At 36.5% G+C, this 14,622-nt stretch overlaps 1 protein-coding gene across 7 annotated transcripts in view; it reads left to right on the plus strand.

The window, feature by feature from the left end:
* ADAMTS6 (ADAM metallopeptidase with thrombospondin type 1 motif 6) overlaps positions 1 to 13,496 on the plus strand; it is a 160,668-nt gene extending 147,172 nt beyond the window's left edge. For all 7 annotated transcript variants that reach the window (XM_052777737.1, XM_052777736.1, XM_052777735.1 and 4 more), the window contains 3 exons: positions 2,413 to 2,589; positions 3,830 to 3,986; positions 10,051 to 13,496. In XM_052777737.1, coding sequence (XP_052633697.1) covers positions 2,413 to 2,589; positions 3,830 to 3,986; positions 10,051 to 10,160 — 444 coding nt within the window. In that variant the 3' untranslated portion in view covers positions 10,161 to 13,496. The remainder of the gene's footprint in view (positions 1 to 2,412; positions 2,590 to 3,829; positions 3,987 to 10,050) is intronic.
* The last annotated feature ends 1,126 nt before the right edge of the window (positions 13,497 to 14,622 follow it).

Consider the following 14,622-nt stretch of genomic DNA (forward strand, 5'->3'; position numbering starts at 1 on the left):
GGAGACATAAATTTTTTGTTAAATTCTACTGATACTTTTTATTTTTGGTGATTCAGTATTATTGTAGGCAACTTATTTCCTTACTTCAGTTTCATTTCTGGGGACTGGGTGTAGTCCATCTTATTTAGTGGAATTTTGAAATTTAGTTTTCTTCTGGTACCAGTAGCTGAAAGAAGATTTTTCTTAGGTGAGAGATTAGACATAGATAAAACAATGTGTCTTCAAGAAGGACTAGAAAATGGATGCACCTAAACTCAAATTTTGATCCTCAAACTCTTACTTGCTTGCTAACACATTCCAGAGATTATGAAACAGCATAGGCACATTGGGTTTTGACATTTTTTACAAGGTCCTTTCAACCTTGTGTCTTTTCTGTTTGTTTTTGACAGAATGCTCAGTCACTGAGAGGAAGAAATTGAGCACAGGTGATTTTTAAGTACTCAGCTAGAAAGGGGCACTTGCTTCTAGTTCCTGCTTAAACGTCATGCATTTTACATGAAATATTTGTGGTAGAAAATACATGCAACATTCCATGGAATTTGGACCTGAACTTAAGGAGTCATGATCATGATGCTGAAGACCTCACACATTTGTTATTCTTCTGTGGTCTCTATTTAGTATTAATATTGTTATTGCAGTTCAGTCAGAGAGATAGAGATCTTTCCTCTCTTACTTCCCTCCTTCCTGTAGTTTTCTAGTAGGCATGTATTTAGGGTACACAAGATTTGGGCTTAAAGGTCCTTCAGTATGAGGATGACTGAACCTGGCTATTCTGTATCAGAATTCTGAACGCTGAACTACTGTAGATAAGGAGGCAGTACCTTGGTAGGAAGGGATAGAATAGCATAGGAAAGTAAAGGTTAATTTTTAAGGAAAGTTATTATATACCCATTTTGCAGTTCTGGATTATAAACTCCAAATGGAAGACCCATCTCTTTGCAGCCTCGTTTAAGATCTTAAACCTAAGCAGAGATAAGATTTAGGATAAACCTATCCATTCTGTATTGGTTAGTTTAGGTGGCTCCCAGTGAGAGATTTTCTTAAAGGTCTTGTTTCGAGGTATATATTTATACACCTTTACATATGTATAGGGAATATCAATACCTTACATAGTACTGTGGCACTGTTCTAAAATTTCTTTAAGTTAGGCAGAGGTGCTTCGGGATTAGGCATACAACAGTAAAGTTTGGATCACTTGTCATTTTTTTGAAAATGAATCTTAGGGGGTTTTGTTTTTTCCCTGGTTATATACTGACCTGTTTTGGATGTGTCGAAGGCCTTTGGTGTGTGACCTCTTGAATATTGCTTCGGTCCACATAGTGTTTTTTCCCAGATAATGTTTTGTCTCTATAGCTGCTTTCATATGAAAGGCAGTTCCCCTCTTGACAGATTTAGCATAATCTGTATGTAAGGTTTATGCTATCAGAAACTGGTTCTCGTCCAAATACTGCAGATACGCTTATAGGATAAAATTTAACATGCCAGTAGGGAATTCTAAAACTGTGCTTGCAAAATCTCCTGGTCAGATGTTAAAGAGGGACTGATTTGGGGAAGGTCTTGAGTTTTAATTTTGTTAGCACTTGTCTCTTCCCCATTCTGCAGTTGTGCTAATGTAAATGACAGTTAATAGTCAGTAGCAAAAAGGAAGGAGAAGTGGGGGGTGGACCAAGATGAAGAAAGAGGAGGAAAAGCAGAGGTCATCAGAACTGCTTCTTTTCAAATTACTGTTTTATTATCTGCTTGCTGTTAGAACAAGCAGAGGAGTGATAAAAGGAGGAAAACAAAAAACTGTGTGAAAACAGAATTAAAATTTAATCAGGAGAGGAGAGAAAAGCATGCATTGTAGGAGAGGGTACAGTATTTCTATCTGAATAGTCTGGTTTCTATGGAGTCCAGTAAACCATTTATCTTCCCATATGTTTATTGAGGAAAAATGTGTTCATTGTAGCTCAGTAGTCTGTAACTGGGGTGGAGAAAGACTGTACTAAGGTCATATTAAGAACAGAGAGTTCTACTTTTAATTTCTGAAATGCACACTCAAGTTTGTTTCATAATAGTGCTACATGTGGCCGACCTTTCTATTTTGCAGCAAAGTGCTTTTCTTAAACCTAACCTAAAGGCTCTTATATGTGAGTAAATAGTAACACCATAGCCTAAATGTAAATAGCAAAGGAAATCTACTTTTATCAGATTAAAACTTATAAAAACTTGAACTTAATAAAGCAATAATCAGTCATCTTGTTGGTATTTCTAAACATTTTTAATTATCATTATAATCTTGGGAAAATTGTGATTATAGTTTAATTATAAGACCATAAATATAGTCTTCTGTTTTCCATAACTTTTCTGACACTTTTATTGACTTTTTACTGAGGTTTTAATTGTTTATTTATATCAATTTTTTTTTTTTAGTGCACACCAAAGTGTGGCCCAGGATTCAAACACCGAATTGTTCTGTGCAAAAGCAGCGATCTTTTAAAAACTTTTCCAGCCGCACAATGCCAAGAGGAAAGCAAGCCGCCGGTCCGCATCCGCTGTAGTTTAGGCCGATGTCCTCCCCCTCGCTGGGTTACTGGAGACTGGGGACAGGTAAAATAGTTCATATAAGTATTTATTGCTGTTAGTCTCCTACACGTTAGCACCTTCTAAGGATAAGATGTTGCTGTAAGTGGATAAGAGCTGGTTCACATGACTGAAACAAATAGCTTCTCCCCTGTTTGTCTCAGATTGAAGTGTGGTTCTGAATGATAGTTGTCTGCTGAACTGTGAAGGATTTGCTGACAGCAATCTAGTTTCTCCTGCGTGAGTTTGTGTATGCATTTTTTAAAAAATTAAATAGTCCTTATTACAGGTTTTTTGGAAGGGGATTTGGCTGTACAGCAGTGTTGCAAGGTTTAGTATTTTTAAAACACATCTAACTTCCTTGAGAAACATGATCGAAATACAAAGCCAATTCCTGTTTTAGTAGGATACACATATAGCCACCAAAAAACCTTTGAGATCTAATTTTACATAAAATACACTGAATTACCAGACAGGGAGATAAATTGTTACAGGACAGGCTGAATAGCACTGTCATTATGTAGTATTTATAAATATGATATACTGAGTTTCCTTCTTTCTTTATGTTTTTGCATTTCAATTATGATCAATGGCCTGTTTTTAAAATAATAAATGGATGTTTCAGTTTCTAAGTTTGTTGAGGAATTTGCCACTAATGAAAATGAACCACTTTAGCTTAACTAACCGGGGGACAATCATTCGTGGTATTGCAGTCTAATCAGCCTTTCTTTTATGGTATTTGTTCAGATGCACATTTATCTTAAATTGATATTGTGCTAAAACCACTGTTTAGTTACAGAAATTAAAAAATGTTTTGAAACAGCAAAGTATTTTTGTTTGAAAGATAGTTTCCTTTTCCTTAAAAAAAAGTCCTCTAGCAGATTTGAATTCTTGTTCTCCTTGGGTTTTCTTCTTTATTCTAAAGTGACTATTTCTCTCTTGAAAACAGGCACTTAAACTCAGACATGATATATGAAATAGTGTAAATTATATTCTTATACCTTAATTCTGAACTGTTCAGGGAGCCAACATTGCATTGTGTTTTATTTTCTTTGAAAGACAAGTGCTTGCATATACTGTCAAAAAAGAAAAATTCTAAACTATTTTATGAAAATTATTTTCTGTATTAATCAAATCTCTTTTTCATATGCCTTTTATCTTTAAAATTTGTGCGTGTGTACCCTTCCTGATTGCTTTCCTGTTATCTTGTTTTATATTTAAAAATTGGATCCAAGTCGTTCTACTTTTTTATCTTTCTTATTTTTAGTGTTCTGCACAGTGTGGTCTTGGGCAACAGATGAGAACAGTACAGTGCCTCTCATATACTGGACAAGCATCCAGCGAGTGTCCAGAAACACTTAGACCTCCATCAATGCAGCAGTGTGAAAGTAAATGTGACAGTACTCCCATTTCCAACACAGAGGGTAAGTTTGCCATCATAATACAATTTATTCTGGAAAGAGTGAAGTGACGTGGTCAGTAGTACTGCATTAATTTATTAGTAAAAGTCTACATGACATCATCTCTCAGACTGTGAATGAATTTTTTACAATTATTTTCTAATTAGTCATTGTAGTTCAAAGGTGAAGTCAATAAAAACCTAAATACACGTTCTTTGTTTAAAAAACCTCCCTTAAAAATACATAGCCTAAGTCATGAACAAAATACCATTGTTCTGTGTCATTAATTTTCCAGTCTCTTTATTGGTTCAATGGAAATGTCCCTAATAGCAGGGGGAGCATGATATACTTCTCATCCATTGACCTTCTACCTGCTCCCATCACGGGTTAACTTAACAATGTAGTGGCAAAAATACTTAATTATATGTTCATTGAAAGACTGGGACCACAGACTTAATGCTACACGGTGCTACATGCCTGTTCTTATACTTTGACTTACTTGTCAGCTTCTTCTAATTAACTTTTAATTTCTTGGATTTATAATGCTGTTTGAAATAATTACAGTGTTTTTTACATTATACAGTCTAAGTTAATCAGATGATTAACTAGCTTCATCATAACGTATTTTTGCTAGACAATATATTAGATAATAATGTCAAAATAAGCTTATTAATGTTTATGAAAGGCTCCAAATCTGAACTTCCGAATTGTCCAAGCCAACCTATTAAGAAATGCTGTCTTCAAAGTAGAATTGGGGTTCTATGCAGTAGAAAAAAAGTTTCCTCATTGACTGTAAAAATTTAGAATAGTTGCTCACCAGATGAGTACATTTCATTTTGGGTGAAAAGGGAAAAGGAATAAAAAATTACCAAAACACACATGTCCAAAAAATCAAGAAAGGTTGCACAGCAGTAATAGTTCTTTTAAAACAGTTATTCCCTAAATTTTGATATTCCCTAAATTTTAGACTACTTGACTGCAATGTCACTAACACTGCTCCTTTTAACGTAACTAATTTCTGTGCAGTATATAATGGAGTATCTTTTACACAGGTTCTCCACCTACTAGGAATTTAATATTCTATTTATATGGAACAAACACTCTGATTTTAAATTTTTAAAAAAGGCAAATTTATGCTACAGTCTAGCTGGATTGGTGTTCATTCAATTCCTACTGTATCCATTCAGGTTTGCACCATAGGTTCAAAGTTATCATAGAAATCTGTCAAATGGAGATGTCTGTGATGAAATGGGAGCATACTAAAATCTTCCCAGACATACAATGATGATTCAGTGTGTGAGCACTGTAATTTACGGATTGGAAGTTTCAATTTTAAACAGAGGCTTTAAATCATCCCGTATTGTCATTTGAAAAATCTTCATAATAGAATTTTCCTTGGTTATTTTAATTCCCATTTTTATGTTTAGTGCTCTCAAGTCATCTTTACGTGATGATTATCAATCTAGAAAACTTTCTGCTCTTTAAAGCTCAGAGGCTAAATGATATTTTATTTCCAAACACAGATGTTGACTTTTTCCAAAGTAAGGAAGGTAATAAGGTGCTCGTAAGTGGGCATGGTTTAGTCCCAGTGTCCTCTTAATTTCAAGATGACAAGGTTATGTTGTTACTTATAGTCATTATGTTAGTAATTCTTCAATATTATCAGGAAAATCTGCTAATCTCCTGCAGATGAATACAATCAGGGTTTTTCTGTGTGTGATCTGTGTACCCTGGGGTGGCTGTGGACTTTACAGTGGAACTGTGCAGGGTAACTGTGAGAAGCGAGCCTGTTTGCAGTAGTGTTTTTCAGGGACCTACACCTGCACTGGAAAATTTTGGGGATCCACAAACAGAAAATGTTGAAAATCACTTACATAGTATTCCAGATGGACTTCAGCTCTTTGGCCTGCACTCTAAGTGGGCCAGGCATGAGCCAGTTCTTTACTGACAGCCATGCAGCCTCATTAGTGCAGTTAGGAAGAATCGAGGGGAAAAAGGTACAGCACAATCTCTTCCAATAGATGCAGTTCCCAACACGTTGCCACTTTGTGTCCCATCTTTGCTTATGGCCCACATTGAAGGTATTTACTAGAAACCACTGATTATTTGTAAGTGATTCAGTGGCTCAAATGGCTCAAAAGTAAACGTGATGTCAAAGTTCATGTAAAATTTAAAATACCTACATCCTTTCAGTAGAATCTTGCTGCAATCCATGAAATACTAAGGTGCCCTATCCCAAAATTAGACAAAAATTTTGTCTTCACGGTATTTTTTCAATACTTTTGAAATTATTTCTTAAATACATATTCTAATTTATACACATTCCAGAGCTGCTGTTAAATACTGAATATAAGAAGCACAAACTGAGGATTTGCAGAATAATGTGCATGTATAGCACATTTTCTGCCTTAAAAAAATCCTCTTAGACACGAGAGGAGCTGACATCCTTTGTGTTAGTGAAGCGTTAGCCTTTAAAGAGAGAGGCGTATCTTTTTCAGCATACTAGAGATGGAGAGCCTGTAAGATTTCAAGAACTAACTAATCCTAAAGAGCACAACTGTTTTTGGAAAGATAATACTTTCTAAGAAAGAAATATTGGAGTTCTGGTATTTCCTCGTGAATGTGCTTGTGAGAGGGGCATACTGTGCCTGTACGCTCGCTTCTGTCTCTCTCCAGGTGCAGTGGGATGTGAACTGTGTATCAATATTTGGGTTTCAGGGAATGAGTCAGGTCTCTCAGAGGGAGCGTTCTGGCCCTTGGGAGTGCACATACGTAGCAGAGCATACCTGCTTGTGTGCGGAGACTTTGTCCACATGCCACCTACTAGCACTGCCTCATGCTTTGGGCCCCACTGTGGGGCAGAAGCAACGTCAGCAACAGGTCATCAGTTTGCAGCAGTGTCAGACTAGCTGAGGGGATTCCCTTCCTATTTCAAACCCCAGCAAACCTCCTGATTCCTTTCACTTGCCAAACTCCAGTGCTCGCAGCCTATGGAACCCGTTCAACAATTTACAGACAACTTAATTTTGCTGACCCAAGATAAGAACATACATGGTTTTGAGGAAGCCTGAGCCACTCTGCAGTGTAATGATCATGTCAGTAAAGTTTGGAAGCACTTTCTTGGGAAAGGTACAGGTTGTTTACATAAAATAAGAGTCAAAATTTGGGGGATACAGAAATAATAAGAAAGTTACAATACATCTTGTCACATTTTACATCTGCTCTTTGTTTTCTTTACAGTCTTCATTGGTGATTTAGAATATTATACATGGGGTTTTAACAGGCTGCCACTGATGAGGGTAACAGCTGGAAGTGAACTACAGGCAGCATGTACCACACAATTTGAAATGTATTCAGAATTATTTTATTCTCTTAAGTATATATATGTCTGCTGAGTCTAGACTGCTAAAGGCCACCTGAAAACTATTTTATCAATTTTTATGTCATTTTAGTTTTCCTTGTATTTTGTGGGATATGTCTTTGCAGTCTCTAGCTGAAGGCCCAGTGACATTCTGTGATTTTATTACTGTAGCATGATACTTAATATAATGTTGTCTGATCTAGCCACAAAGTTCAGGAAGGGAGAGTTTAATACATGTAGCTTACTGAAACTCATTAACAGTAGTTACTAGGAACAAAAAAGGCTCTGCTAAACCTCTTCCATTCAACCACAGTCCTAGGAAGAATAGGCTACTTCATCAGCCACGATATCTATTTCGAAACTGATTTTTAAAACAGAAGTTGTGGGCAACTTCTAGAATATTGTCTCACTGCTGTCCAAATGGCATTGGCTGAACAGGGTCCAGTTTTAGTCAAGAGGAAGAATAACTTAAAGAAACATGAAATGGGATAATTTCAAATCCTAATTCTAGCAAAAACGCAGTTAGTGGCTTTATCTGTATTTAACTAAATACAATGTGTATGAGGGTTGTTTTGGGGATTGAGGAAACTTTTTACTTCTCGTCAAGATCAAGTGAACGTTTTTATTCCTCACTTCATTTATAATTCACCATCTGTCTCTCCTGTATTCCCAGTCTTCACAAACACAGGGACCTGAAATATTTCTGGAAGATACTTGACCTCTTTTGGGAAGACTTTTTAAAGCTCTGTGAAACACAGTGACTATGTGCAATTGCTGATAGAGAAATATGTCTGTTACAACCAGCTACCCCCAATGTCTTTTCTCCTGGCATCCAACACTGTTTCCAAATGGAGAATTAAAAAATTAGAAAAGTAGTATGTAAAACATTGGGTAGGGGGAGTAAAAAAATGGCAATGAAAGCACTGTATCTGTGTTAATGAAATGAAAGTTTAAATCATTTCATGACCTCTACTTATCTGCCTAAAAGCACGCATATTGCCATTTTCAGAAATACCGTTCAGTACAGACCCTGAAGTTCAGCCTCACTAATGCTTTCCTAGGTGCAAATACTAAAAATTCTCATCTGCACTAAACTTGCTATTACAGTATGCTGGCAGCATGAACGCACTGTCCGTAACTACCTGTTCCAGAGCAAAAATAATGTACTAGGAGATGGTATGTAGAAGTAAGACAAATAGGAGTAGCTGAATAGTTGTACATACTGATTGTGTTTGTTTCTCTATTACTTTTTTCTTTTCTTACCTGTTTGGTGTGTCTGTTGTCTCTTTCATATTTGGCTTACAGACATCTCGGAGTCAAGGACTGTTGTTCTGTCAGGCCCTGGAGCAACAGCATCCTGGCTTCCAGTCTTCACTTCTAGATAATCAAATCAATACAAAATGCAATAATGGTCAAAGTATTGCTTAGTTCATCTCCTTTTTATTCACATTTTCTTTATAGCTGTTGTAATTTGAGAAAGATTGTAGGAGGAAGCCATTATCAAATGCAGCCTTAAAAGATTAAAAACTTACAGCATTCTTTGAGACAAATCATTTTCTCATTCTTCCCATCACTTAATTTTTCTAATTCAAACTTGTGGGGTTTACTTTTTCTCCGTATATACATCTCTTCCATCTTCCTACACGCGAAGCAAAGCTCCTTGCCAAAGTCCTATTTTAGTATCAGTCTGGAAGGAACTGTGCAAATGCTTTTAACTAAAAACCCCCTATCAGGCATGTATCACAATATTCACTCCAGTGCAAAGGAAATCTGCAGCAGCAACATCTGAGCTGTAGAACCTGAGTGTTCCCCTGAGCTCTCAGATAGAGCTGTATCTCCAACTGTGTCAGAATAAGAACTGGGTGTGGACCATACTTTTCCAGTCCCTGTTCCCACCTTCTTTCCACAGAAAGGAAACTGAGCCAGAGAAGAACCACAGCATGTTCCAGCAGTGCTCCTGTAATATACCCCCACAAGTCACTTTAGATACAACCTATGTGGGATGGAAAAGGAGGAATCCTCCCTCCACATGGTTGAGCTCTTGTTCTCCTTCCTGGGAGAGTTGCCTGCCTGCCAGTATGACAAGGGCTGCTGAGGCAGTAAGCCCAGCATATAGGGAAAACAGAACTATGAAAAAAAGCTCTTACATGTCTATTGCAAGTGTAACAATGGTTTTTCCTCCTGCATAAAAGAAATTGTGGCTGTGTGGAACCAAGCCTAAAGCATAATCTGCCATTCAGTCCAGTCACTGAACTCGCACTGTTGCTGCATTTATTCATAACATTCGTTGTTTTCTCCATCCCTGTTACTGCAATGTACATTCTATTTCAAGGATGCTTGCAAATGCAGAGACATGGTACCAAACAGTGTGAATCATATTAGATTTTAGATAACCTCTCATGGATGGATAAAATAACTCCTGAAAAAGAAGCTATAAAAATATTGTAAGAAAAATGACTCATTTCCTAGCTGTCTGAAGTGATCATTTATCCCAATAAATGATAATTCATCCAAGACAAAGTGGGCACACTTCTACATGTCTGGGAGAGAAGCCCTGCAAATGTTTTTATCGCTTTTTAAAACATATTGTGTGCACTAGGCTGGACTAGAAAGACTAGTTACAGAGAGGCAAGGTGGATGGAGAAGCAGCATATTAAATGTCAAAATTTTCTTTGTATTTTAATTTTTATTTCTGATTTTTTTCTGTTTAATGCTCTTAATTATTAGAGTGCAAAGATGTGAACAAAGTGGCATATTGCCCACTGGTGCTGAAGTTCAAGTTCTGCAGTCGAGCATACTTCAGACAGATGTGCTGCAAGACCTGCCAAGGACACTGACCCACAGAAAGCACAAGAATGTGCCTTGTTATTATCATTGTGGAAGAGTGTCCATCGAAGAGAGCCACACAGCGGAATGAGATTGACGTCCTTGCAAATGCATTACCCTGTGGAAAACGTAACCACTGGTCAGCCCCAGCTGACAGGATTTCAATATTATTTTAACTTCTGTGAAGTGGGATTTATTAATCCGAAGTGCTGGACACAGTATAAGGAGGGCATGCCAAATTGGAAAGATCCACACAACACATATAGAATAGCTTACTGTGGAACATTTGTGTTCTTTTGACTAAATCCAATAGTCTGTTTACCTCCTTGGACCATTCAAATAATTTTTATTATGGACTTAGCAATGACACTGAATCCATTTGTATTTAAAACTGTTTAAAATGTAGCTGTTATGACTTGGTCTACTATGGAAGTCAAGAATAATCAAAAAAAGTTAAGTCATAGCTTAAAAATGTTAACTATTTTATCTCACAACACAGCACCACAATTTAAATTATAAAATGAGCTTGGAAATGTTATTTAAGGAGCAGAAATTTTTAAAAAAATGTATTTTTCCTTCATTCCACGTAATTCCTTTTGGAGTAATCCATATTTCCTGAACACTGCTGTGAGCCATATATCTATACTAAATAGAACAACCATGAGGGACTTAGTTTTAAGAGGTGCAACAGTTATTGCAGTGGTGCATGAAATAGAAGTGTGCTATGAAATGAAATGAAATGTGTGTTGCAGGTTTATAGCCATCTTACCATTGTACAAGTGAAGCTGACATTTCCACTGAAAGGGAATATGTTTCAATATCACGGAGGAGGCAGACTCCAACAGTGGCGAAGACCATATTGCTAGCTCCTTCACTATTACCATACAGGTTGCTTAGAACTTACACTTTGACCCCAGCTCACTTTTGTTTACAACACCAGCCACAAAGAAGAAATCACTTTGCGGGCATCTAGGTCTGGTTTACATGTTACTTTTGATTCTCCAAAACTAAGGAATTCCAGTGCAAAAGATAAGCCTACTGTGTAGTAGCAACAATCCTTTGCAAAGCTGAAAGTTAAAATGGATTCCAGATGTTGCCTTCTTTGATACCATAGCAGAAGGCCATTTGTTTATGAGAAAGAATACATGAATGTGCAGTTCAGGAGACCACACCAGAGTGGGCAAGGATTACAACCAAAGACTAAACTACTCGTGGAGGTATCTAGGTTCTGTTCAAATGAGAAGTCAAAAGTGTACTTGAGCCAGGAGGCCTGTTGGACTATCAGGAGCAAGGCACACTGGAAAAGGGGTGGCTAGAATGAAGTCTGGCCACCTTCACCTAAATGGCCAGGTACATATTTAAAGCTGGACCATATTTAAAGCTAGGGGCAGCTTTCGGCATGAGACTGGAACAAACTCATGCCTCTGGATTAGTAGCTAGAGGCCTTAACTATTCTGCTGCCATACTCCGCTTATTTCATATTACCGTATTTTTAATATTCACCAAATACTTTGCATTTTTAAATGTGAAACCAAACTACTTAGGCAAGTCACATTCAAGAATCTACCATAAAAAAGTTAATTGTCATGCTCCTCTTCCCCATCACCTTTCAATAACAGACTCAACAAGGAGATAAGGAAAGTAGGTACTTGTTTATATTAATATATTGTACTTGAACACTTGCCTTTTGCAGCAGGTACTTGATGAATGTGCTTTTGTGTCCAACTATGCCTCCTTTGTTGTAGTGCAATTAAAATTATGTGAACAATAATGTGTTACAAATTCTAACTCAAATAGCACTTTTTAAAAAAAGTACTCTTTTCAGTGAAAAATAATTTCAAAATATCATGAGATTGAAGTGTACCAGTGTATTTTACCAATAACACGCCAAATGTGTTGCACACTATTTACTAATGTGAATTAACATGGAACAGTAGATATTGTTAACAGGACTCATGCTATGAAGTCCCCCCAACATACTGACAATCTATCTGTGGGGTTTTGTGTAGCCCACGTATTCATGGCCATCACATTCCTGTCATCTGCTACCTCTTGCCAGTATTTCCATTTTCATATGCCTGTGACCAGTGGAATTCCTTTTCAGTTGGCTTGCATGTATTCACATATGCTTATCTGCTGCTCTCATCACCATGTAAACAACTCCTGTTAAAACTGACACCAATAGATAAAAAAACCCAATCTTTGGGAGTTGCACATAGGGATTAAGGGCAGTATGTAGTCCTTCTCTGTTAAGTGAATCAACTTTCTATATCCTTTTGACAAAACACCTTGGTGCTAGCATGCCCTGGCTAGGTCAAAAATATGAAAGGGAAAGGGGTTGCTATGGCATTCCCTAAGCAAGAGGCCTCTTTGTATCAGGGTCCAGGTTTTGCCAGGGCGTGATTTTGTTTATCAGCTAATGTGTCTTTTCAGCTAACAAGAAAAGGGTTTTCTATCTATTCAAAAGAAACCTTTTTTTCTTTTACCTCACTTAGGACATTAAAATTGTAAGGAGTGTTTCCAAAGATGCATTTTGCTCTCTTACTGGTGCTAGAACATTAGGGAGTCCAGTGTTTACTCTGCAACATAACAGCACTGAGGTTGGAATTTAAAGAACTCCCTGGAGCAACGTCGAATTGTATTGTTAAAGGGAACAAAACACAGAATGTACGTGGATTTACAAACTAAGCAACGCTTCAGACTAAGACCGAAAAATGAAACATAATTCAAAGAAAAATAATTAGTTTTCACAGCACAGTTCATTGCTGCTGCTACACTGTAGCCATCTATATAATCTAAGCTAAATAGTGTTATATTCCTAAATAGTGACAAAAGGACTATTTGTATAGGCTATAAATATGACAGGCCTAGAATCAAATAGTAGAATACGAAATGCAGAAATCAATCTGGTGCCAGTTACGTCCACTGAGCAATACTATCAGCTGAAGAAGATCAAAACAGAAAGAAAAATCTAGACATAACCCCTCAAGGTGTATACACCCCAAAATAGTCCATTTCGTTAGGAACTTTGTAATGGAGTGAATGTCACATAGATATCCTTAATAATACAGACTGAAATTACCTTTGTATTATTGTGATTAGTTGCTTATTATTTTATACTCAGTATTAATGTGGTACACTGTTACTTTATTATTATTATTTTTGCTTTTGTAAATTATATTCTAATTTATTGTCATGTTTCTTAACACTTGTTCTACATGCATTCTCCTGCTTGTAATGAAAACAAAAATATTGTAACACTTGATGCAGTGAAATTCCACACCAGGCACAGATTTGTTTTTAATATAGATAATTTAGTAAAATAAAACCGCAGCTTTTAAGAATGATACCCCTGGTACAGTTGTCTATTCCCTGACTTACAGTTACTAGAATTTTGTACGCTTAATGTTTGCTTCGTCAGATGCATCAAAATATATATAAGGTGTTTTCTTTCAAGTAACATCTATATGTTATGCTAGAATCCTGTCCTTGGCAGCAGCGATGTTTGTCATGTATAAGCAAAACAATAAGGAAAAGAAAAAGTCAAGAACATGGTCATGTACATTATTAGATAATATTTTTGCCTAACCAATAATGTAGATCAAGAATGAAATTAATGGCAGCAAACATATCCTGTACTTCTTGGAATGATTTCATTAACAGCCAGTCAATAATAACAATAATAATAAAATGTCCTTCTTGCATTGAGCTTTTAAGGTTTTATCTGAAGTTTATCTGAAGCCATGATGTTTTTAAATACAGAGAAAAAAGTAATTTCTGAACACTTGGTGCTTAGGTCACTGTTGCTGAGAGATGCTTCTTTTCTTACCTGGTGGAGTAAAAATATCTTGTATGGAAATCTCTGATAAAGTCCTATGAAATATTTCTTGTTTCTCAGTTAAAATCTAGTTTCTGGTTTAATGAAAATAATCACTCTACTATTATGAGTAAGATGTTAAAGTAAGTACAGAGAATCTTAAATATTTTGATAAGGTGTTTACTAATTTTGGTTATTCTTTTTTATTCTTTTTACAAATCAGGATTCAAAAAACAATTACCTTTAAAGGTACAGGTATTTCTATCTGTGCTATATCACAAAGTTTTATTGCCCTACAGATGAGAAGTTAAAGATGGAGTAGTCTTAGTAAATAACAGTCTAATAACTGTTCTCTCTGTCATTCCAAAACTCTGTTGACTTCCCTCCCATACATTCACCCTACAAGTTATTACCTGATAGGTTTCCCACTGTTGTTCAGTTTTGAGTATTATTCTTCCCCCCTGGAGCATTTGTGCTTTGGATTATAATGACAAACTGGGTACACTGAAACAGATGCTGTTGTGTTTCCTTCTCTTTTCCTCCTCCTGCTGCCTTAAACCTAATATCACCCATGCTGACTACAGAATTCCTGGCACAAAAAATTCCCTTCAGTCTTCTTAAAATGCACTCTTCCTGTGCCTGAACTTCCTTCTGGA

This window comes from Harpia harpyja, chromosome Z (genome assembly GCF_026419915.1).
Source record: "Harpia harpyja isolate bHarHar1 chromosome Z, bHarHar1 primary haplotype, whole genome shotgun sequence".
NCBI lineage: Eukaryota > Metazoa > Chordata > Aves > Accipitriformes > Accipitridae > Harpia > Harpia harpyja.